This window comes from Panthera onca, chromosome E3 (genome assembly GCF_046562875.1).
Source record: "Panthera onca isolate mPanOnc1 chromosome E3, mPanOnc1 haplotype 2, whole genome shotgun sequence".
Classification (NCBI taxonomy): Eukaryota; Metazoa; Chordata; class Mammalia; order Carnivora; family Felidae; genus Panthera; species Panthera onca.
This window is the reverse complement of record NC_138354.1, coordinates 4,865,812-4,891,598: the sequence shown is the minus strand read 5'-3', so window position 1 is coordinate 4,891,598 and position 25,787 is coordinate 4,865,812. Positions and strand designations below refer to the sequence as shown.

The 25,787-nt window shown below is 49.5% G+C and overlaps 1 protein-coding gene across 2 annotated transcripts in view; it reads right to left on the bottom strand.

Moving 5' to 3' along the window:
• DAGLB (diacylglycerol lipase beta) overlaps nucleotides 1–23,805 on the bottom strand; it is a 35,602-nt gene extending 11,797 nt beyond the window's left edge. The window contains exons 1-11 of one of the 2 annotated variants that reach the window (XM_078439718.2): nucleotides 23,027–23,800; nucleotides 21,141–21,292; nucleotides 12,884–13,055; nucleotides 11,398–11,656; nucleotides 9,624–9,746; nucleotides 8,919–9,046; nucleotides 7,340–7,466; nucleotides 6,503–6,586; nucleotides 4,977–5,054; nucleotides 2,267–2,347; nucleotides 2,049–2,176 (exon numbers count right to left, since the gene is read on the bottom strand). In XM_078439718.2, the coding sequence (XP_078295844.2) occupies nucleotides 2,049–2,176; nucleotides 2,267–2,347; nucleotides 4,977–5,054; nucleotides 6,503–6,586; nucleotides 7,340–7,466; nucleotides 8,919–9,046; nucleotides 9,624–9,746; nucleotides 11,398–11,656; nucleotides 12,884–13,055; nucleotides 21,141–21,292; nucleotides 23,027–23,385 (1,691 nt within the window). In that variant the 5' untranslated portion in view covers nucleotides 23,386–23,800. Of the gene's footprint in view, nucleotides 1–2,048; nucleotides 2,177–2,266; nucleotides 2,348–4,976; nucleotides 5,055–6,502; nucleotides 6,587–7,339; nucleotides 7,467–8,918; nucleotides 9,047–9,623; nucleotides 9,747–11,397; nucleotides 11,657–12,883; nucleotides 13,056–21,140; nucleotides 21,293–23,026 lie in introns of both variants that reach the window. The other variant, XM_081791677.1, reaches the window with a different exon arrangement.
• Between the last annotated feature and the right edge of the window lie 1,982 nt (nucleotides 23,806–25,787).

The following is a 25,787-nucleotide window of genomic DNA, read 5'->3' as shown; positions in this document are numbered from 1 at the left end:
ATTCACACAACCCACTAGCAGAAAAACAGTAAGATTTAAAAATGGGCAGAGGAGCAGAACAGACATTCTTTTTTTTAAGCAATACTTTGTGGTTTTTTTGTTTTTGTTGTTGAGAGAGAGGACACCAGTGAGTGAGGGGCACAGAGAGGGAGGGAGAGAGGGAGAGAAAGAGAGAGAGAGGGAGAGGGAGGGGGGAGAGAGAGACAGAGAGAGAAGCAGGGCTCACCCAAAGTGGGATTCGAACTCACAAACTGTTAGATCACGACCTGAGCTGAAGTTAGATGCTTCACTGACTGAGCCACTCAGGCGTCCAATACCTTTTTTTTTTTTAAAGTTTATTTTTGAGAGATAGTGCACACGCGTACAAGCAGGGGAGAGGCAGAGAGAGAGAGAAGGAGGGAGGGAGGGAGAGAGAGAATCCCAAGCAGGCTCCATGCTATCAGCGCAGAGCCCCACATGGGGCCTGATCTTGTGAACCATGAAATCACGACCTGAGCTTAAATCAAGAGTCAGACGCTTAACCGACCTAGTCACCCAGGTGGCCCTAAACATTTTTTTTTAAGTAGACTCCACACCCAGTGTGGAGCCCAACACGGGGCCCAAACTCACGACCCTGAGATCAAGACTCGAGCCAAGATCAAGAGTCGGATGCCTGACAGCCACCCAGGCACCCCGAATGGACTTTTTTCCAAAAAAAGACATGCACGTGACCCACAGGTACGTGAAAATGCTCAACATCACTACTTCTCAGGGAAATGCAAATCCAAACCACGACGAGATATCACCTGACACTTGTCCGAATGGCTAGTAAAACAACAAAGGTCCCCAAACAAGAAATAACGAGTGCTGGCGAGGATGTGGAGAAAAGGCAACCCCGGTGTCCTGCTGGCGGGAAAGCAAACTGGTGCAGCCGCTGTGGAAAACAGTGTGGAGTCTCCTCAAAAACCTAAACGTGGAACTATCATGTCACCCGGCAATTACACTTCTGGGTACGTGTCCAAAGAAAATGAAGACACTAACTTGAAAAGAGAGCTGTACCCCCACGTTTACTGCAGCATGATTTGCAACGGCCAAGACGTGGGAACTACGTAAGCGTGCATCAGCACATGAATGGAAAAAAAGTGGTGTGTGTGCACGTGCATGTACAATGACCATAAAACACAATGAAATTCTGCGATTTGCAACAACACGGATGGACACTGAGGGCATTATGCTAACTGAAATCAGTCAGACAGACTTATTTACTTTTATAAATACTGTATGATCTCACTTATATGTGGAATCTAAAAAAAAAAATCCCCCAAAGCCAAGCTCACAGACACGGAGAATACAGGCTGGTGGCTGCCAGAGGCGAGGGCTGCAGGGCAGATGGACTGGGTGAACGGAGCCCAAGGGCGCAAAGCCCGAATTATAAATAAGTCACGGGGACCGATGGGGATGGAAGTACAGCATGGTGATGAGTTACTAACACCAGATGGCACATCTGAAAGCTCCTAAGAGAGGGGCGCCTGGGGGGGCTCAGTCGGGTGAGCGTCCGACTTCAGCTCAGGTCATGATCTCATGGCTTGTAGGTTTGAGCCCTGCGTCGGGCTCTGCGCTGACAGCTCGGAGCCCGGAGCCTGCTTCGGATTCTGTGTCTCCCTCTCTCTCTGCTCTTCCCCCACTTGCGCTCTGTCTCTCTGTCTCTCTCTCTCTCAAAAATAAACAAACACTGAAAGTTGCTAAATGAACCTTAAAAGTTCTTATCCCAAGGAAAGAAATTCTGTCATGTAAGGAGACAGAGGTTGCCTAGACTTCTTGTGACCATTTCACAACGTATTCTGTGGGACATCTGATGTGAGCCGTCCCTCCGTGTAGAGAGTCTCCGCTCCGTGCCCTTTTGGAGAGCAGAGCTGTGCTCACGCAGGCCTGTGAAAGGCTGTTCGGTGTCCCTGCAACTGTGCAGTGCTTGAAGCAAACGGGCTGAGCACGAGAGATCACGAGATCACAGCTCCAAGACCGGTCTGGAGCACGCGGCACCCCGTCACACGCCTGCCAGAAACAAGTACCTCAGCAACCCCCGGGGCGGGGAGAAGGCGTAGCACCGGAGTTGAGGGTACGAGCTCCTGAGCATGATGGCCAGCAGGGCCGCGGCGCCGGCCCCCAGGCTGTGTCCCACGACCACTAGCCTGTATTCCTGCGGGACAAAAGCAGAACGTGTCGTGGTTAAAACGAAGCAGACGGCAGATGACAACGACGGGAAGGAAAAGAAAAATGAAAACCTCACGGGAGCAATGCTGAACGCTTGGCTCAAGATCCCATCGTTGATGAGGCGCTGGTACACATATCTGGCGGCTTGAGAAATCCCCTAAAAATGCAGACGAGAGAAGGTGACTTTTGACCATCAGATGAAATGAGTTCCGTTATGACAAGTGACAGGCTTACACTGTGCACACTCATTTGTGACGGTCTCCCCAAGGCGGAGACCGGCACCTGGGGATCAGCGGCCACAGCTACCACTCGCCCTTGTGTTCCTGGTTCCTGATGCAGAGTTCGGCCTGGAGAGGGGGCTCCATGGCTGTTTTCATGAACCAGTGAATGGGTAACATCGGGAACACACGTGCACGGCAAGGGGTCTTTCTATGGCTTATTCTGAAGCTATACGATATTTTGCTGTATACACATACCACGGTTTACTTCAGCCAAGTCCTGACGGATTGTCAGGTTTAGATTTTAAGTGGCTGATCTTCTAACATTAGAACATAAAACATTAAAACATAAAGTTCCGAGTAAGTGATATTCGTCAAGCATTCAGTTTTGGCAAAGGCAAAACTAAGACCATCGGAAATGAGTTCTAGGGAGGTCAGATTTTAGTTCCATTTCAAAGAAGAAATGAAATGTAAAACCTCCTAACAAATACAGCTGTCCTAAGAAATAGGCTTCTTGAAAAATGGAGCAGTTTCAATGGAGGACGAGACAAGGCCGGCGTGGCCCCTGTCCTCGTGCAGCTGCTCTCCTAACAAGACCGAAGGGGAGAAATCCTGTGTTCAGATGCGAGACGCGGGAGAGCCTCCCGAGCTACTGCAAATCCCTGAGTGGGTAACGACTGAATTCTGTGGGAGGCGGCGGGACCTGGCCTCACACGAGAGAGGCCCGGTTCCGGACAGACAGAGCCAAAAGTGACCTGGACACCACTGCAGCTGGCCGAGTCCCTGGCCCGTGTCACACACGCAGGCCAAGACTGTGCTCGCTTGCACGGTCGTGAACTCCAACGACTTCGGCCAGTATCGGGGCCAAAACGTGTAGGAGTGAAGCCAGAGGCGGAGAGCAGCAGTACAGGCCCTGAGGCCTGGAGCTCCAGCAGCCACCTTCCTGGCCCGAGGGAGGAGCTGCTTCTGGAGGGACCGGGACCAGGCTCAGAGCGCATCTTGTGGTCGCACAAAGCCTGCGGCTAGATTCTAAGACCAGAGCCACTACCCAGCCCACGGAACCGCATCCTGTGGTTGGCTAGTGGCTGTGTCTCGGTAAGAAAGTCGAACATTCTCACGTGTCCGACAGTTAAACTGGATTCCTGTGTGACTCGAGGCACAAAGAGACAGCTAGGGGTTGCGGGGGAACATTCACTTCTGAGGACTGTCAAGCTTCTAACGGGGGGCAGAACGAAGCCTCCAGTCTGGCCCCGCACTGCGAACTATCCAGGCAGGACGCTGGCTCAATCAGCTCCACTCCGGCTCTGACACGTTTATATAAAAACTAAGCATTTTGCTGAAAAAACGATTACTAGAGAAGTGATATGGGTTTTGGTTGAAAAACCCCCAAGTGCATAAAAACAGCACAGGCCCACCGCCCTCCACCCCGACAGCCCTGGCCCCGGAAGCAGCCGCCATGATCTCTGGGACCGGACATTCCCCCAAACGTTAAAACACCCTGCTCACGACCGCATCAGTCATCAGGGAAACGTGAACCCAGACCGCAGCGAGACACCGCTTCGCGCCCCTGGGATGGCTGTCACCGAAGCCACGGAAGATACGTGTGAACGAGGACGTGGAGAACGGGAGCCCTCACACGCTGCAAGCGGAGCGCCAACTGGTGCAGCTGGGCCGGAAGACGGTTCGGCGGCTCCTCCCCGACTGAAACCCAGCTAACACCCCGAGACGCGGCGGCCCCGCTTCCGGGTGGAGTCCCTACAGAGCGCAAAGGAAGGGCTGCAGCAGTGGCCGGCGGGCCCTCCAGTGGACAAACGGACAAGCCAAAGCGGTCTGTGCACACGGCAGAACGTCTCTCAGCAGCTGCCGAGAGGGGACTGCTGAAGGGACAGTTTGTTCGGGATGATGAGAAAGTCTGGGCACAGACGGTGGTCACGGGGACGGGCATTTGGAATCTATCTACCGCCAGCAACCCGTACGCTTACAAGTGGTTAATGTGACACGTCACATTATGTCATGTCATCGAAACCGTTTAAAAAAACCACCTCTGCTCTAGGCCCTTTGTATTCCTGGAGGAGGAGCCCGCAGCCCCACGCCACCGGCACAGAACCAACAAGACGAGAACTCGTGTGTTGTGTCCTCTGCACAAGAAACCCTCGGGTGACAGGACAGGGCTGCGGGGCCCCTCGGGGCTCCTGGGCGGGAGACTCGCGCGCTGGACGCTCCTTGGACCTCGACTTCCCCACGACAATGTGTGACTTTCATCAAGGGAAGAGCATTCGACTGGGGGGTCAAATGCCGAGTGACACTTATCCTAACAACTGGGTGGCCTCTGGTAAGTCCCTCGATGGCTCAGAACCTGCTCCTTCCTCTTAAAGAAACAAAAAGCAACCTGGTGGGGCTGTCGTGGGAATCTGTACTAAAAGGGAAGAGAGCACTCACTCGGCACTGGCTATCTGCTGTACGGTTAGCAGGTTAGCATTCACGGGACAGTCAGACTTGGAAAAACCCTGGCCCCTCTGAGCTTCTCTTGGACGGAACATTCCCGAACACAAAACCCAGGGCTCGTACCTTGTGCGCCGAACAGTCTTGCACCCCACAGTCCAAGTTCAGGTCCTCGCTCTCCGCTGACAGGTCCGTGAGGATGTCCTGCAAAGAGCGCATTGGAAGAGGCCGCCGGGATGAGCTGAGAGCAGACACTGCGGGGCGGGTCCCTCTGAAGGACAGTCTCCTGGGTCAGACTGAGGACTGAACCTCACACCCAAACTCAGGAGGGAAACCCAGGTGGCCAGGAAGCCTGAGGGACCCATGGCAGGGAGGGGGCTGTGGGACGCGTCTAAGACACGCCTTCTGCCTAAGTACTCTGTACACCCCTCTTCTAAGTACCACAGAGCAGAGCCCTGTACCTGGGTTTTGAACAAAGCATGGTTCCTATCCTCAAGGGGCTATCAACGGCTCACAGAAACCTAAGGGAGGGTAAGAAATGCATTGGGGTGGGGGTGCTTCCTGGAGGAGGTGACGCCAGAGACTAAAGGAGAAACTTACTTTCAGGAAACAGAGAGGTGGGCAACCCCAGGTGAAGGGGCAGCAGGCCCCAGCTTGGCTAACCCACCAGGGATGGGACTCCGGAACATGTGGAGTGCCTGGTGGGAAGTGGCAAGGCAGGGGGGCTCAGGTCACAAAGCTCCGATAGAGCCATGATAAGAGACACGAATTCTGTATTAAAAAGCAACGGGGAAGGGGGTGCGGTGAGGGAGGTCCTGAGGAGTGGGAAGATCAGACCCACATTCTGGAAAGAGTCTCTGTGGACGGTATGAGGACTGACTGGAAAATGAAAGACCAGGGACAGGGACCCGGGTAGAAAACTGCTTCCCTGGCCTGGAAAAGGGGACGGGGGCACAATCAGGGCTACGGCACTGTGCACAGAGAGATGGCCAGAGAGAGCCGGGCAGGAAGGCAGGACAGACACCGAGGACGGCTTCACCCTTTCTATAGGGGACAGCTGGGGGCTGCTGCAGAATTACCAGAAATCGGGGCCCAGACAGCGGGTCTGGAGGAGGCGAGGTGCCTGTGGTGTCCGGCCAGCACCCCCAGGTGCACCCCCGCCCTGTAGAGGGTCAAGGTCTCTCTACACTTTCTGGGGCGGCAGCAAAGTGGGAATCAGGAAATGAGATTGAGGAACGGCCAAGAACAGACCGAAAAGCACGTCACGGAAACAGGGAGAAAAAAGCCACCCAGCATCTCCCCAGGGCAGGACGGGAGAGGTCTCGGGCTGGGGACAGATAAGTGGCAGTCCTCGAGGCGTCCGCATGTGAGCACCAGGAGGGGACTTGGCAGGCGCCTCTGTAGCAACTTCTTGAAGGGAAGCCCCCCATCTCCCCAACCCCACCAGTCTGTTTCTGATGCTTCTCAGTGAAAAGGAAAACGACTTCCTGGGTTTTTCCAAAGGGAGTGTCTCACAACCGGGGTCAGCTTCAGCAGCTTCTGTCCCAGTGTTCCCCCCAACGCCTGCTGCCCTGCCTGATGCCGCCTTGATCCTCAGCTCCTGGCGCCCGCGGCTGGCCGTTCGCCCCACCCCTCGTCCCTGGGCTCCCTACCTGGAGAGACATGGTTCCTCTCACTGCCACCACGACGGACTCCTTCCTGTGGTCCAGAGCCACTAAAAAGGGAAGCTCGTAGACCTGAGGGTGAGGGAAAGAGGCAGGAGGTCCCGAGGGTAAGAACGTGTGGCTGCGGATACAGAGTTAGGCCGGCCCCCGTTGCTAACGGTTCCGCAGCCACGACTGCCAAGTGCAGCTCCCTGTCCTTCAACAGGAGGCGGGCTACGTGCAGACACGGTGCAGGGGCATCCGGGGGGCTCAGTCGGTTAAGTGACTGACTCTTAGTTTCAGCTCAGGTCATGATCTCACAGTTCGGGAGTTTAAGCCCCTGCTTGGGACTCTTCCTCTCTCTCTGTCCCCGCCCTGCTTACTAGCAAACTGTCTCTCAAAATAAATAAACAAACTTAAAACAAAGCCAAACCAAAAACACAGTACAGTATCTCTATGAAGACTTCTGGCTCCATCTACGTTAAGCCGAAACAGTATGCAAAGTGTGTGTGTGTGTGTCTCCCCAAGTACATTTTTCTGGGGAAAATAATCTGTAGGGGCGCCTGAGGGGCTCGGTCGGTTAAGCGTCCCACTTCGGCTCAGGTCATGATCTCGCGGTTTGTGGGTTCCAGCCCCGCGTCGGGTTCTGTGCTGAGAGCTCGGAGCCTGGAGCCTGCTTCGGACTCTGTGTCTCCCTCTCTCTCTGCCCCTCCCCCGTTCCCACTCTGTCTCTCTCTCTCTTCTCAAAAGTAAATAAACATAAAAAAAAAAAAAATCTGTAACTTCTGTCAGAATCTCAAGGGACTCCAGGACCCCAAAGAAGTTCAGAAGCGCCGTTACACCTACCTTGTCATGAAAGCTTATGTGAATGAAGTCCCTGTACTGTAGCCCTGTCGTCTGCAGGATGGAGCCAAAATGGCAGCTGAGCTGATCGCCTCCAACCAAGTCATATTCTGCTGTCCTGGTTCTACAACTAAAAACACAGGCAAGGTTGGTACTCTGCCAACCTGAGCCACTTACCAAGGAACATCGATCCCCACTGTTCTGTCTTCCCCAAATCACGAGGACCCAAGTTTACAATTTTCAGGCCTTACTCTGGCGAACATATAATGGCCTTTAAAAGACCATTACATTCCTGTGCATACTTCTTACTACAGCTTTCATCTCTGGAGTTGTGTCGATGTTTTACATATACAAAAAAATCAATATTAAGAATGGGAGATACTTGGGGCGCCTGGGTGGCTCAGTCAGTTAAGCATCCGACTTCGGCTCAGGTCATGATCTCACAGCTTGTGAGCTCGAGCCCCACGTCGGGCTCTGTGCTGATAGCTCAGAGCCCGGAGCCTGTTTCACATTCTGTGTCTCCCTCTCTCTCTCTCCCTCCCCCACTCATGCTCTGTCTCAAAAATAAATAAACATTAAAAAAATTTAAAAAAAGGAGCGCCTGGGTGGCTCAGTTGGTTGAGCGTCTGACTTCAGCTCAGGACATGATCTCACGGTCCGTGAGTTCGAGCCCCGCGTCGGGCTCTGCGCTGACAGCTCAGAGCCTGGAGCCTGCTTCGGATTCTGCGTCTCCCTCTTGCTCTGCCCCTAACCCACTCGCATTCTGTCTCTGTCTCTCTCAAAAATAAATAAAGCATTAAAAAAAAAGAATGGGAGAGACTCTAAAACTCTAGTAACGGGACAAACTGACCTCTTGCGTTTGCTGATATGATGTAATTCTAAGAAGGGCGCAATACCCCTCATGGGACATTCCTGCCAAAAATGTGCATCTGGACTCTCATCAGGAAGAAACCATCTGACAAATGCAAATTGAGGGCCATTCTACAAAATACCTACACTGTCCTTTCCAAAATGTCAAGATCATGAAAGACGAAAAATGACTGAGGAATAGTTCCAAAATAGAAAAAAACTAGGGATGCACGTCAACTAAGTGCAATGCGTAATCTTGACCTGGAGGAAAAACCGTTACAAAGGATACTATCGTGGCAACTGGAAAACTGTGAATACAGAATATAAATGAGTTATTGCTTAATGGTAACTTTCTCTCTCTCTCTGCCCCTCACCCCACTTGTACTTTGGCTCTCTCAAATTAAAAATAAAGAAAGGGGAGGGAGGGAGGGAACAGAAATACAGGCTGAAGTAACCGCAGAGAAGGGGCATGCTGATCGCATCACACTTCCAGTGGTTCAGGAAGAAGCTATGTATTTATAGTAACACAGCACATGTGACCAAACTGAGTCACAACTGGTGGCCCCATATAAAGGATATATGGGAGTTCTCAGTACTGATCTTGCAGTTTTGAAATATCTCAAAACAAAGTGTTTTGAAAGGGGAAACCGGATCATTTTTAGGAAATAAAGGACACACTGCGTAGCAAGTGACAACCAGAAGGAAGACGGAGGCCTCAAACGCATCCACCTACCAGTCCCCACCGATCTTGCACAGCCCTGTGAAGGGGTTCCGATAAATGTACAGGGGCCACCCGTAGGCGGCTGCTGCAAACTGCATGTAATGATGGCAATTTTCTAACTCTGCATCTAAATCAGCTTCCTGTAAGAGAAGGAAAAAAAGCTTTTTGTATCAGGGAGCCCCTTACGGACAAGACCAACTCACCAAGGTCATAAACCTGAACCCAAACTCCGGAGTCTCCCCTTCCTGCAACAAGTGAGCCGCGAAGACCTGGATGGCTGGATGGGGTGCAGAGAAACGTATACTCCTACGTGCCACCTTCTCTTTCAGAAGCATAAACACCCGTGGCAGGAAAACTCATCAAGCAAAGCTGACCCGTTTCCGCTCCCCAGGCGCAGAGCACAAACACACCCAGGGAGATCCAAGCCCGGTCCCTGAGTTTCTGCCACGCAGACTGCAACAGCCAAGTTCCTAAGAGAGAATGCTTTCAAGATACATGGATGTGAAGCAGCCAGGAACGGGCTCCGCTCCCTGAACTCCGGGTGAGCAAACGCCTTACCTGACGGGTGAAAAACCACAACAGCAGAAGCCACAACTCACATTCCAAGCCAGCTGCTCCTGAAATTGGTGCTGGCCAGGTTTTTCTGTTCTTTGTTTTTTGAAGATACATAAATAGGTATAAATGTCAAAACTCTACAACCCAACAGAACGGGCTTACCTGGGGGGGGCCTGGGGAATGGCTGATGACCTCATCAGGCTCCTGGCTGTTCCTGATGTTGTCCTGTTGCTGATGGAGAAGGGTGAGGCCCGCCGCAATGTCGCTGGGGACCAGATCTGTGTCCTGGGTGAAAACGGCGGCTTGTCATAAAACTTAGCAGGGACTGCCCGAGTTCCTCAAAACCCAGTTTTATACAGTTCACATGCACACACAGTTATGTGTAAAGGGGTATCTTAAAAAGTATTTTCCTTTCAAGACTTCTGCATGTGAGCTTAATGTTTTTTCCTATCCTGCCCTCAGACAAATCCACTGGAGAACAAAAAAATGTGGCCGAGCTCTTATTTCAACTTTCACTTTAAGTAACTGAACCACTTAATGGACTTCACTTCTTTTGTAAAGCTGGGGAGCAAATGGATAAGTAAATTCACCATCTTTGCTAGTAACAGCCGGTTTTAGCCCAGACTTAGATGCTTGCTCAAGATGCTATGGTTTTGTGGCAAGAGTCCCTGGGGCAGAGATTCAACACGGAACTTAAATACACCAGCTACTGCAAGCCTCCGGGAGAAGCCCACTCCAGGACAGCAACAGAGCAAGCCGCCTGCCCCTGACTTTCCCCTCCTTTCTCCGGGTGGGGTATGGAGCAGGCAGGAATGCTCAGCTGCCTCCAGGCACTTCCAGTCCAGAAGGAGCAGGTACTGGCCACTCAGCCCGAGTCATCAGCTCTACCTGTGATGCAGGTGAAGACACCTGCTGAGAACACTCAGATGCTCTTCTTCCTTCTTCCAAACTTAAAAAAAAAAAAAAAAATTTAATGTCTATCTTCAAGAGAGAGAGATTGAGAGAGTGAGTGCATGCACGCATGGGAGAAAGGGAGAGAGAGGGAGACAGAGGATCCGAACCAGGCTCTGCACTGACAGTAGAGCCCCACGCGGGACTCGAACTCACGGATCATGACCTGAGCCAAAGTCGGATGCTCAACCGACTGAGCCACCCAGGCACCCCCGCTTCTTCCAAATATCTTAAGACTAGGCAGAAGCACTCCTGGGGATTAGTTTAGGGAGACCCTTGTCCACTGTCTACACAGAGGCTGCTGCTACCCGCCTGGTGTCAGCCTACGGGGCCAGCCCTGGACACTGCTGACTCGGACGCCGCAGGAAAGGGACCAGCGGTCACTCAGGATGGCAAGAGAACTCCTGTCCCTTACTTGGTCTCAATACTGAACACGATAGTTTACTAGAGGATGTTACACAAAAGCACTCGATGTGAAAGAAAACCAAGTTTTTCTAAATCACTGAAGAAACTGCTCTAGAGTGAGGACACCTTCCTGCGCTGCAAGGACACATCCCATCGTGCCGTAATGTGGCACACGAGGTCTGACACCACCCCGGATGCAGGACACTGCTTACACCTGCCTGCACCTGCAGCACACCGGCCGGAGGACAGAGGATCCAGGTGACTGGCAAATTACCCGCGAAACACACAGGTTCCATTATTCGCCTCCTTAAAAACTAACTAACACCCTTCACGGTGCAAAGAACCAGCAGCAACGCAGGACACACTGACCGGAGACACGGCGTCCGAAGCGCAGGGCCCCGGCTTAACGCTCCGGAGCCCACGTCCCGTGAGCATCTCCCCTGCTCTGCCATGCACAGACCACACATCTGCAAGAGCTGTTTTATGTCAACGGGGGCGCGGCTCAAAACACAGAGGGCTCATCTTCACGGAGGAGACATTTACTCAGGAGAAGAGACGAAAGCAGACCCCTTCGGCTTACTGAAAAGTAGGTTGAGAAAAGCTCTGCCGTACTCGAAAAAGCAACTCGAGTATGGTCATCTTTCCCGACGCAGCAGCACAGTAACTTGATCCTGGTCTCCCACACGCTGGTAGCTGCTGTCTTGAGGCCGTTAAGTAGCTGGCTCGACTCATGACTGTCCAGGTGGTTGGGGCCAGCAGAGGAATACGGAGCCATCTTCCCCCCCAGTGGGTCAAAGACGACGATGATGGTAACCACAGTGGAGACGATGATAATCCAGCTGCAAAACAGAGAGAGGAGAAGGCGCGACGACCGTGGGTCCCACGTCCACATGCATGAGCCAGGGCTCCCTCCTCAGGGTTCAGTTTTTACATCTGTACAGCCGTGGCTCTAGTTACTGAGGAAGATGCGGATTTCCCAGAACCAGGCTGAGGTGAGCGACTTGTTTTTTCTAGAAAGTTCTTTATGCATCCACGGCTGACCCAGGCCTCACAAAAATCAGAGCCTTAAAAGTAAAGACCACAAAAGGGGCGCCTGGGTGGCTCAGTCGGTTGAGTGTCCGACTCCTGATTTGAGCTCAGGTAATGATCTCACAGTTCATGACATCCAACGCTGTGTTGGGCGTGGAGCTTACTTGAGATTCTCTCTCCTTCTGGCCCTCCCTGGCTTGTAGCTCATGCATGCATGCGTGCCCTCCTTCCCTCCCTCCCTCCCTCTCTCTCTCTCTCGCTCTCTCTCTCTCTCTCTCAAAAAAAAAAAAAAAAAAGTAAAGGCCACAAAAAAGACGTCTAGTAGGTAGAGTTGCAGCCTGTGCGTGGAAGCAGCTGGAACCTGCTCTCCACGGGCCACCAGCACGACCCAGACTCCTCCGTGCCTCAGGGTTCTTCCCGGCAAAACCAGGAGAACTTTGCCACACTGTGGAAGAGTCCAAGAGGTCTTTCCTTCATATGTGTGAGTGTGTCCAGACAGCGCACAACGTGCCAGGCACTGTGGCTCAGGGAAACGCGTGCCAGCGGAAGACGCGCCCCCGTGAGGGGATTCTGCCACCGCTGCCTGGGCGGCTCGGGAAGCCCCCCTTTCCTTCTCTGTAACAGGACGGGAATTAACTTGATCAGTTCTAGGACCGTTAGCCTGGAAAACGTGAAAGCCTGACTCCCAGGCAGCAGCCCCCGTCACAATTCCTGGCACTGCGTTTCTACTCCTCTTGCCTTTAGTTTTTGCCCTTGGTTTGGTATCTGGGTTTTCTTCCTTCTCATAACACAAGGGACGAAATGCAGAAAAATGAGAACCAGTGAGAAAGAAAATGACATCAATACATGCATAACGAAAGATGAATTATTTCTCATATATGAACAAGCGTCTCCCAATGACCTACTCAAAGAGGTCCAATTCCTAACGATTTCAGGAAGCCCCTGTGCCATTGGGCTATCCGCAGTTACCCAGAAAGTTCTGTTGACTTCCATCTCACCCGAGACAAGAAGCTGAGAGAGAAGACGGAAGGCCTCACCTGACAATGACAGTGGCAATGATGCCATTCACAACCGTCTTGTCACACTGAATGTCGTCTGCTATCCAGGCGGCCCCCAGAGAAGCCCAGCCCATCTCTGGCAGAAAGAGCGCCAGGCGGATGTAAAGCAGCTTAGCCATGGATTTCCGCGGTCCAGGGTTACAAATGGTTCCTGAAACACAGAAGATGTTCAAACTGGTCACCTGCTTCCTCAGACACTTCCTTCCCCCAGAAACAGCAGAGCACCTATTAGCACGGTACCCACCTGGCTCCGTCTACTTGTAACTGGTACTCAAGGCCTAAGACTGACCGTCAGTGACCGATGAGGGGTGGGAACATGACAGAAAGCCTCCGGGTTACTTCCGAGACTTAACTAGGGTTTAAAGATACTTCAGGGTTCTACCTGAGGCGACCATATAATCATTGGCCAAACTGGGACATCTCTGAGAGAGGAAGGAGGGGCTGTTCATAATTATGCTGGAACGGCTGGCACCAAACAGGGCCGTCCCAGGCCAACAGACCTACACAGTCACCAAGTTCAAGCAGCCACAAGAATGACTCCACCACCTACTCGAGACCTATGGCGTTCAGGCACCATCTGAAACACCTCACGTCTATTATTCTGTAATCCTCATGACTCTGAAAACAGTTACCATCCCTTTTTTTTTTTTTTTTAATATTTATCTTTTGAGAGAGAGAGAGACACGGAGCACGACTGGGGGAGGGCCAGACAGAGAGGGAGACACAGAATCCCAAGCAGGCTCCAGGCTCCGACCTGTCAGCACAGAGCCCGACGCGGGGCTCGAACTCATGAACCATGAGATCATGACCTGAGCCGAAGTCAGATGCTCAACCGACTGAGCCACCCAGGTGCCCCCACCATCCCATTTTACAAATGAAGAAACTAAGGCTGGGAGAGCTTGGTAACTACTTTCTACAACATAATCCAGGTCTGTGTGGTCCCGGCTCTGTCTCACCAACGAACTCACTTTTGAGAAGTGAACAATTCTGATGCGCAAGATCACATGAAGAGGCCTATTCAGACACGGACTTTTTAAATTTTTTTTAAACGCTTATTTATTTTTTGAGAGACAGAGAGACAGAACGTGAACGGGGGAGGAACATGGAGAGAGGGAGTCAAAGAATCTGAAGCAGGCTCCAGGGTCTGAGCTGTCAGCACAGAGCCGTATGCGGGGCTCGAACCCATGAACTGGGAGATCACGACCTGAGCCGAAGTCGGATGCTTAACCGAGTGAGCCACCAAGGCGCCCCCAGACATGGCCTTTTTACTCTGCATACAAAACAAATCCAAGTATCAAGAGAGAGGCCTGGGTGCTTCAATTCCTGATGTTAAACATCAACTCTCTCCCTTTGGGAAAAAGTTGTGATAAAATACTGATTTAGACAACATAAAAATGCCATGATTAAAACAAAACAGTGAAGGAAAAAAGCCCCCAGAGCAATGATTGAAAACAAGATCTAAAGAATGATTTGGTGAGGAAATAGCTTTTAGGTTCCAAAAATGACCTCAGAGTCACATTTTAAAATGTTAGACACCATTGGGCCCCATTTTTGGCACAAAGACAAAACAGAAGGTAACCAAAACAACACCGTCTCTCTCTGAGGGACAAAGTGCAGGCATATGAAAAACCAGTGCTCCATTTGGAGCCCGCTACTAACAATAGGCGATCACCCGCAAAACAGGAAACAGTATCTGGGCTCACCCACGGGGCGCACCGGAAGGCAGTAGCTCCGAATAAGGGAATGAATTCCCCAACAGCACCCGGGCCCGAAACTCCCAACGTCCTGATACTATGCGAATGAAATAAATACATAAATAGGGAAGCAGAAAATGGAGTTCTGATTAGGACTCCAAAGAGAAATAAAGACGCTGAAAAAAATCTCCTTTATATAGTCATTCCTATGAAAACGTTTTTATTTACATATAGATCTTCCTCTCAAGGCAAGGGGTCGCCAGGGCGGACTCGGCTGCTGCAGTGCACGAGGCTGCTGCTGCTGCTGCCTCATCATGAGCGAGCATAACTTCATCCTTGAATGGAATGTCCTCGGCACAGCCTTGGTCTTCATCAGGCATAGCCATTTATGTAAAAACCACAAAAGGCAGGCCCGTGTCACAGAATCTTTGGCTCAACACCTCCAGACACTGCCGTAATCTCCTCCAGCACGAAATGAGTGCGAGCTCGCATATAAATGCAGAGGAGATGCAAGGAAATGTCCCACAATCAGGGTCAAACACAGTGAACGGCAGACCCTGGAGGGTGAGGGTGTTCTTCCAAAATGTGGCTGTCACGAGGCTGGACCTTCCCTAATCAAACCTCCTACATGGGACCAACAGCAGGATTTCATCAGAACCTCAGAACCTCAGAGAGGTTCTCAAATCAAAACTGGAAACTACCACAATATCAAGATTCTTCCCAACTACGCTACACAGATGACCAGGAAAAAGAGGACAGGTAGATACACAGGCATCAGTCTTCTGGGCAAAGATGAGCTCCACTGGTTCCAAATGCATCCTCTGCAACCGGGGGTGTTTCCTTTACAGAGTAATGTCAGCCAAAAGCTACATAAACACTGTCTTTCAGTACAAGTGACAGGTTAATTACCGAGATGCCTCCCGGAACAGAAGGGGCAAAAGAAATTATCCGTGTATCAAGAATAAAATTAACCAATGTGCTATTACAAAATATAACTAAGGTGTGCCTGGGTGGCTAAGTCAGTTAAGGCGCCTGACTCTTGATCTCAGCACAGGTCTTGGTCTAAGGGTCATGAGTTCAGGCCCCGCACTGGGCTCTATGCTGGGTGTGACACCTGCTTAAGAAAATAAAAATAGGGGCGCCTGGATGGCTCAATTAAGCGTCCGACTTCGGCTCAGGTCATGATTCCGCGGTCTGTGGGTTCGAACCCTGCAACAGGCTCTGGGCTGACAGCTCAAAGCCTGGAGCCTGTTTCGGATTCAGTGTCTTCCTCTCTCTCTGCCCCTCCCCTGCTTGCGCTCTCTCTCTCTCTCTCTCTCTCTCTCTCTCTCAAAAAATGAATAAACGTTTTTTAAAAATTAAAAAATAACAATTTACATACATATACAAAACTTACAATTTACAGAAAACTCATCAATTTTGTGCAGGTAATGCATGTAAAAGGAAAAAAGTTCAAACAGTTCAAGTAGGTACATAGTATTAAGCGTCTGTACCCCAGTCTTTCGGTTGTCTTCTCTTCAGGAAAAGGTAGCCAACTACACACAAGGTCCTATACCTCAGTGTATTGGAAATCACTCCTTACCTGTCCACAAAGCAGTCCTCATTCTTCGTAAACGTGCAAAGACCCAACCCATGGCCTAGTGACAGGAATGGGGTTTGTTCTGACCTTTCATACCTACAAATAGCACTGCAATGAACATCCCTACGAGGACATCTCCCCCCCCCCCCCCCCATTTTTATTTACATTCTAGCCAGTTAACATACAGTGCAATATCGGTTCAGGAGTAGAATTTAGTGATTCGCCACCCACACGTAACACCCACTGCTCATCACAAGGGCCCTCCTTAGTACCAACCTCTTGCCTCCCTCCATCAACGCTGTCTGTCCTCTATTGTTAAGAGCCTCTTAACATTTGTTTTTCTTCCCTTCCTATATATTCATCTCTTTTGTTTCTTCACCTACAAGGACTTGTCTGCACACGTGCAAATCTATACGAACATACTGCCTAATACACAGTGTACTTCCCAAATCTGGCTTCCAACGTATACTTACAAACAAAACAAGCTGCTTATTTCCGCACAACCTTGCCAACTCCATGTATTATGTGGGTGACTTTTTGTTATGGCGACTGAGGCTGAACATTTTAGCACATGTAAAAGTCACTTATATTTATTTTACTGTTTATGACCTTTGCCCATTTTTCTACTGACGATCAGTCTTTTTCTTATTTATTGTAGTAGGACCCCTAATACATGAAGAAGATTGGCTTTAAGTCTCATAGTCTCATACGTTACAATATTGTTTTCATTTTGCTTTTTTCAACCTTATGATATTTTTTCTGAAATTTACACTATGTATTTTTTAATGTTTATTTATATATTTTGAGAAAGAGAGAGAAGGTACGTGCCCACACGCATGCAGGTACAAGAGGGGCATAGGGAGAAAGAGAATCCCAGGCAGGCTCCTCACTGTCAGCACAGAGCCCTATGTGGGGCTCAATCCTTCGAACCGTGAGATCATGACCTAAGCCAAAATCAAGAGTTGAACACTTAACTGAGCCACCGAGGTGCCCTTAATAAGGCATACAATATTATTTGTAACACATTGGCAATTAAACTAACATGCTTTGTAAAGTACTGTTTTTAGTTCGGTTGTGGTATCTCCAGCCACAAGTAACAAAAGGTTTAAGAACAGGAAGGACCTGTTCTGACTTCAGGGACTGCAAGTGCAGAGCCAAGACAGGTGTCACGGGCATTCTTGCTTCTCATGGCTCTGCCCTCCTTTGTGTGTCAGCTCATCCTAGGCTGTGAGTAGAGATACAGCAGGAATTCAGCAGCTTATCCATACACAGAATCACCCAGGGCAAAAACTGTGTTCCTTCTGGATCTTTCTTACAGGAGCAAGGAATTGGGTCACATGTCCACTGGCTCATCCATGAGAATCATTCCTGAGCTGGGTGGAGGGTCAGCTTCTCTGACACACACACTTCCTATGTGAGCGAGGGGGGGGAGGAGGGGTGTCCTGAGTAAAACTGGAAGAGGCTGCTGGACGGGCAACCTCCCTATAACACACATACAACCAGCACATAATGCTTAACATGTACACCGACATGTGAAAAAAAAAAAATTTTTTTTAATATTTATTTTTAAGAGAGAGAGAGAGAGAGAGAGAGAGAGAGAGAATAGGAGTGAGGGAGGGGCAGAGAGAGACCGGGAGACTCAGATCAGAAGTAGGCTCCAGGTTCTGAGCTGTCAGCACAGAGCCCAACACGGGGCTCAAACCCACAAACTGTGAGGTCATGCATGACCTGAGCTGAAGTCAGACGCTCAAACAACTGAGCCACCCAGGCGCCTCAACCCGTTATATATTTTCTGAGCCCTGACCATGAATGTGAGACAGTGCAGGCATTGAGCAAAGGTTCAGGAGGAAGAGCCTCAGTGAACATGGCCATCCATCACAGGGTGTGAAAGTGCCCTGACACCACCAAAAATATCAGGAAAAAAATATTTAAGGGGGAAAAAAAGCTACATTACTGCTTTAAATCTGAACCTCCTGATAGCTGTACACTTGGTCTCCTAACCAGAATATGACATGAACAAAAGGGCAAATAAATGAGATGATGCTACGGGCACCTGGGTGGCTCAGTTGGTTGAGTTTCCGACTTAGGCTCAGGTCATGATCTCACAGTTCATGGGTTTGAGCTCCACATCGGGCTCTGTGCGGACAGCTCAGAGCTTGGAGCCTGCTTTGGATTCTGTGTCTCCCTCCCTCTGTCTGTCTGTCTGTCTGTCTCTCTCTCTCTCTTTCTGCCCCTTCCCAACTCATGCTTGGTCTTTCTCTCTCTCTCTCTCAAAAATAAACATTTAAAAAAAATTTTAATAATTTAAAAAACTAAAAAAAATAAAATAAATGAACAATAATAAATAATAAAATAAATGAGACAATGCCATAGCTGAAATGACACCAATCTAACTACTTCATCTTTCAGAAATTCAGACTTCATTAAAAAACTCTTTAGTGCTGGGGTACCTGGCTGGCTCAGTCAGTAAAGCATGCAACTGCTGACTGCTGAGCTAAGGGTCGATTCAAGATCTACGGTGGGGGGTAGAGTTTATTTCAAACAAAAACAAAAACACAAAGGTACCTCTCCCAATGGGGAATTACACAGATCACAAAACTGGGACGTTCTTCATGCATTCACGTTTCCAGGGCCATGCTGAAATACCCAGAGCTCTCTTTCCTTTACATTTCTCTAGGAAGTGGGCACAAGCCACACTCCTTGGTCATCCAAAACCCTATGGTCTTTCTCATGAAACACTTGGCCACTGAGCGACCACCACCTTTTAAGTTTCAGTTGGTCATTCCAAACCATCAAGATCATGATCCTGCCACCCAGTTTTACCATCTTCATTTTGAGTGTGTAAGCATGCCTCCTGCAGCCCCATTCAAGCAACGATGAAATGCACTGGAGAGCGGCACACCATACATCCTTGCCTTTGATACTTCCTAATGCGCCACACTGCTTGGCTCATCCTGTGAGCCTAAGCAATCATATAGGGAAAGTTCCCAACATTTTGGGTGAAGTGACTAGTAAAAACCCTAACACACAGAAAAGAATTATCACTTAAACAAAATTTTTGTTAATCTTTATTTATTTTTGAGAGAGAGAGAGAGAGAGAGAGAGAGAGAGAGAGAGAGAATCTGAAGCAGGCTCCAGGCTCTGAGCTGTCAGCACAGAGCCCGACGTGGGACTTGAACCCACAGATTGTGAGGTCATGACCTGAGCCAAAGTCAGACACTTAACCGGCTGAGCCACCCAGGTGTCCCAGAAAGAATTATCATTAAGAATAGACAGGACTTGGGGCGCCTGGGTGGCGCAGTCGGTTAAGCGTCCGACTTCAGCCAGGTCACGATCTCACGGTCCGTGAGTTCGAGCCCCGCGTCGGGCTCTGGGCTGATGGCTCGGAGCCTGGAGCCTGTTTCCGATTCTGTGTCTCCCTCTCTCTCTGCCCCTCCCCCGTTCATGCTCTGTCTCTCTCTGTCCCAAAAATAAATAAAAACGTTGAAAAAAAAAATTAAAAAAAAAAAAAAAAAAAAAAGAATAGACAGGACTAGGGGCGCCTGGGTGGCGCAGTCGGTTGAGCGTCCGACTTCAGCCAGGTCACGATCTCGCAGTCCGTGAGTTCGAGCCCCGCGTCGGGCTCTGGGCTGATGGCTCGGAGCCTGGAGCCTGTTTCCGATTCTGTGTCTCCCTCTCTCTCTGCCCCTCCCCCGTTCATGCTCTGTCTCTGTCCCAAAAATAAATTAAAAACGTTGAAAAAAAAAAAATTAAAAAAAAAAAAAAAAAAAAAAAGAATAGACAGGACTCCTGGGGCACCTGGGTGGCTCAGGTGGTTGAGCGTCCGACTTTGACTCAGGTCATGATCTCGTGGTTTGTGAGTTCAAGCCTCGCGTCGGGCTCTGTGCTGACAGCTCAGAGCCTGGAGTCTGCTTCAGATTCTGTCTCCTCCTCTTTCTGCCCCTCCCCTGCTCATGCTCTGTCTCTCTCCATCTCTCAATAATAAATAAACGTTAAAAAAAAAAAAAAAAAAAAAAAAGAATAGACAGGACTCTTGGAGTGCCTGGGTGGTTCAGTCGGTTAAGCAGCCGACTTCAGCTCAGGTCATGATCTCACGGTCTCTGAGTTCAAGCCCCGCATTGGGCTCTGTGCTGACAGCTCAGAGCCTGGAGCCTGCTTCGGATTCTGTGTCTCCCTCTCTCTCTGCCCCTCCCCCGTTCATGCTCTGTCTCTCTCTGTCCCAAAAATAAATAAAAAACGTTGAAAAAAAAAAAAAAAAAAAGGCAGACAATGAGAAGTGTTGGTGAGGATGTAGAGAAATGGAAACGCTTCATAAACTGAAAGAAACATGGTACAGCTGCTTGGAAAACAGTCTGGCAGCTCCTCAGAAGGTTAAACACAGGGTGACCACATGATCTAACAATTCCACCCTAGGTACGTCCGAGAGACACGAAAACGTCTATGTACACAAAAACATGGATCTGAATGTTCATAGCGGCATTATTTATAATAGCCCAAAAGTGTAAAATAACTCCAAATCCCCACCAACTGGCAAACGGATAAGTAAAATGTGGCATATACATTCAATGTAATTAACATTACTCAACCATAAGAAGAATGAAGTACTGATACGCTAAACATGAATCAACCTTGAAAACATGCTAAGTTTGGAGCCAGACCCAACGGCCACATGGTGGATGATCCTACCTATATGATCCAGAATGGCCAAACCTACAGACGGAAAGCAGATACATGGATGGCTAGAGCTGAGGAAATCCGGAAAAATGAGGAAAGATTGCTAATGGGTATAGGATTTCTTTGGGGGATGATGAAAATGTTCTAAAACCGTGGTGGGGGCTGGACAGCTCTGTGAACAGACTAAAAATCTTTGACCTGCACACTTTAAATGGGAGAATTGTACAGTATGTGAATTATATCTCAATCAAGCTGTTAAAGAACAGGCAGCAAATAGAAAAGGCTTTACCTTTCATGCTGACACATACGATGGCTGTCAGGGTACATATTATAACTGCTAGGAGGACAATAAGAACAATCAAGTAACTGCTGAGGAGGACACCGCCAGCACAGTCCAGCTTGCCTCTGTGCAGGAGGTACAAAGTCAAAATGCCAATCCACCTGCCAAGAGATAGGGAGAGTCAGAAATGGAATCCAAGGAACTACTTTGCAAAACATAACAGAAAGAAATAAAAGGAGTTAACATTTCTAATTTTTTTTTTTTTTAATATTTAAAAATAAAAATTTTAAAGGAGTTAACATTTCCCCAAACAAGGTGAAATTTACTTTGGACTAAAATTTTCTTCGATAAAAGATCTAAAAAAAATAAAAAATCTACTAAGTCAATTAAAAAGTATGACTTTAAAAAAATTAGCTTTATGCTTTCTGTGCCTACATGACTGCCCTTATTCTATGCCTGCTGTAATTCATAAGAGGTATTTAACGCCATACGCAAACATACTATGAACTGCTGAAAAACAGCAACCCCATAATGACTCAGAAAGATGCAACCGTAGGAGCACCTGGGTGGCTCAGTCGGTTGAACATCTGTCTCTTGGTTTCAGCTGATACCATGATCTCGTGGTTCATGAGTTCAAGCCCCGAGCTGGCAGTGCACAGAGCCCGCTTGGGATTCATTCATTCATATTCTCTCTCTCGACCTCTGCCCCTCTCCCACTCAGGTTCCTCCCCCCCCCCCCGCCCCCCCCCCCGCCCCCAAATAAATTAATGAAAAAAAGAAATAGGCAACTGTAAATCAACAAAGTACATGCTTGCTAAATTATTAACAAGATAGTTTACTCCTGTGTATTAATGAGAAATTGACACATTGTAATCTGCTGTGTGATACAAACGCAGCAGGCAAGAAGTTATCCAAAGACCATGGATAGTGAACACTGATAAGCGTGAAAGGCCAAGTATTGCGACTTCGAGATTTCAGTGCAGAATAACAACAAAGACAACCCCAAACAAGGCAAAGTAATAGCGACCGGTCCCCAGAGGTATTTCAGCAAAGGGCAGAGCACCCCTGGCAAGAACGTTGTATTAAGGATTCAAGCCCAGAGGTGGAACTGGACTAGATAACATCTTATGCTTTTGTCAGTTTTGTGTTATTATGACTTTGGGTCTGGAAATAATATTGGGAAATGATTTCAGAGGCTCGGCTCTGGAAATTACCAAACTACTGAGAAGCCACTTCCAATATCTCGTGTTTTTGTATTCCTTTCCCCTCAAGAATGTGTTTTTAAAAAATTACAGTGGTGCTGTTTTATTCCCTGCTCAGACCGGTTGGGAACAGACCTCAGGAGCCCAATTCCAGTTCCCATGGGTTCCACACTTGGAAAGACGAGAGGGTACATATTTCCCGAGCCTGAGCCTGACTGCTCCTCATGCATGGAACTCGGCCACAACCGGCTCGGGAACGGCAGCCAGGCTATTATGTTCCATCTTTCCTCTGGCGGACAAAAGATGCCCTGCGTTTCCAGGCCGAGCGCCGTAATCATGCAAGGGCTGCTCCCCGGCTCCAGGAAGCGGAACCGGAGGTCACGGCCTTTGGTCGGCAACGACGTTCCGGAGGCTCCCAGGACCAGGCCTAGGCGCCGCACGCGACGGGCGCCGGTGCCACGGGACCCACCTGGGTGCCCCCGGGCCTGGCCGACCCGCTCCGGCCTCAGTGAGCCCTGCGTGAAATGAGTAGAGCGGCAGCACCCAGGTCCTCGGCGGTGGGGAGGCCCCGATGCGGGAACGTGGGGCCCGAGTCGGCGCGCACAAACCCGGCGACACGGACGCTACTCCCGGACCCGCTCCCTGCGCACCCCGGCCGGCCGGCCGCCAGCCCGCACAGCCCGCCGCCCTTACCACACCACTCGCAGGGACAGCTCGAAGAACCCCGGGAAGACCAGGTCGTCACTGGCGATGGCCCAGCGCCGACCGAAGAGCACCATCCCGGGCATGGCGGAGGCCCCGCTGCCCGGCCTCGGGCCAGCCTGCCGCGCGCCGGCGGCCACTCGAAGCCCCGCGCCCTCCGGGAACCGACGCCAAACTGACTGCGACTCCGCGCAGGCGCACGCTAGGGCCCGGCCCGGCGCACGCGCACTGAGCCCCCTCGCAGCAGCGAGACGCTCCGCGCCTGCGCAGATACGCTGACCCGGAGGACTCTGGTTGGCTTGATAGCTGTTTTTGCACGGGAGTGAAGTCCGTTCTGACAATATTCCCATTTTGTAGGTAAGGACTCTTCAGGCCCGGAGAAATTGCCCTCCCCACCGAGATCCACGGCTGTTAATGGCGGATCTGAGGCTCATCCCAGGTCTGTGGGCTTCGAGGCGTGTGACCATCGATGCTCCCTGCGGTCAGGAGTGCCGCGTTAGGACGCCTCTGAGTTCCGAGTCTGAAACCACCTGGCGGCTCGGGGCTGGGGCGTGGGGGTGATAGCCTGATCCGCGCCCCTTCCCCGCGAGCAGGCGGTCGCCTAGTGGCGTGGTTTCTGAGCACTTAGCACCTCCACTCTCCTCCACCCTCGTCCCAGCCCCCTTTGCCTTATGCCTGGTCCGATCTCATTGTGCCCCCTCATTCTGCTGTTACTCCCCTCGCCCCCGCCAAGGTATTTCCCCTGAATACACTTTGTGCGTAACATTGACTCCAACCCCCCACCCCCACTCCGGAAAGGTTTTTCCCTGGTAGTCACACATCAAGTCTGTCAGTGCGTGATTGTATGCCTCCCTGGGTTTGGGTTACCATTCTCTCTCTCCGTCACCCCGCTGCCTGCCGCCTTCCCCAACCCCCAACCCCCAAATACAGCAAGTTCATTGTCGCCCCAGGGCTTTTACATTTTCTGTGTCCTCTGCCAGGGCTGCTCCTCCCCAGGCAGTTCCATGTCTCTCTCTCAGTTCATTCAGGCCTCAGCTCCAGTGTCCGGGTCTCAAAGACGCCTTCTCTGGCCACCTTATCTAAACAGTTGTACACCCACCTGTTTCCATTCCCTTACCCTACTTTAGTTTTTCTCATAATAATTACTCGGTGACACTGCACCATGTTTGTTATACCTCTCCCACCTTAGGGTGTAAATTGCATGAGCAATTTACCCTGTCCATCTTGTTGACTGCTGTGCACGTGATAGAGCACATTTCAGGCACTTACTAAATAGTTGATGAATGAATAAATAAATTCATTAAATGTCAAGATTTTCTAAGTCTGAAGTTCCTTCTAAAGGGCAAAATTTCAGGGTTAAATATAAAATTGAAATTGTATTGATGGTTGTGGAAATCATGCAGAGATTGTAAATGGGGATGTTACAAGGTTTCTATAGAAAAGAGAACTATTCATTATAAAATAAGCACTTGAGTACTTGGTGTGGCCAGTGACTTAATCAGAGAGGTCAGGGAGGACTTCCCTGAAAAAGATACTAAAATGAGATTGGAGGAAGAGTAGGAAAAGAGGGTGATTCTGAAGTTAGAGAGGCCTGTGTCTATGATCCGAATATTCTCAAATGTAATACTTCCCTTTTGAAAACAGGATTTGTAAGGCTTAGGAGTAAGAAAATTCTTCTATATAAACTTTTGTTAGTAAAGATAAGCTGTCAACTTAATGTTAAGAACAATAACAACCCACAAAACAATCATTTCAAAGAGGTAGTGTGCATATTAAAAAACGGCTCATTCGGTTGAGCATCCGACTTTGGCTCAGATCATGATCTCACAGTCCGTGAGTTTGAGCCCCGCATCAGGCTCTGTGCTGACAGCTCGGAGCCTGGAACCTGCTTTGGATTCTGTGTCTCCCTCTCTCTCTGCCCCTCCCCCGCTCATTCTCTCTCTCTCTCTCTCTCTCTCTCTCTCTCCCAAAAATAAAAAAAATTAAAAAATAAAAATAACGTATTTTGAATAGTTCTAATCTCTGCAAGTATGTCCTGCTATTTCCATATAACATTCCATTGGTTGAATTAGAGCTATTTTATTTTTTAAAGTTTATTTTGAGAGAGACAGAAAGCACGAGCAGAAGAGGGGCAGAGAGAGAGGGGGAGAGAGAGAATCCCAAGTAGGTTCCATGTGGTCAGTGCACAGAGTCTGCTGCGGGGCTCTAATTCACAAACTGAGATCATGACTTGAGCCAAAGTCAGACACTTCACTTACTGAGCCACCCAGGTGCCCCAAATTAGAGCTATTTAAAAACATTAACTTGGAGAAACAGTGATCTTTACTTTCACTTTTCCAAATCAACTGATTCATTTCTTCCACTATTCCTTTAGGACTTAATTTTCTTTCATATGAGTAAATCCCTGTCCTGAGTAAAATTAATACCCTTGCATTTAGACTCTGTCAGATGGGTGTCGGGCAATGTTAGCTAGGTGATCTTTCAGGAATTTGGACAGTTGTTTTTCTAAGGCCTTCTTGACAGCCCTGAGATCTTCAATTCTCAGAATTCCAAGTAAACTTAAGTGACTTTTTTAGTTTCGGGGCACACCAGTTTCCCTATTACACAACCATTAATTGTCTTAGAACCCTTATTAGAGGAATAAATACATTGTGTATTTCCATTCTGTTTTGGTAATAGAGTCAAGTGTAGTGTAACATTTGCCTTGAGACTTTCACCTTTAAAGTGCTCAAGGCGATCAGAGCGCCTGGGT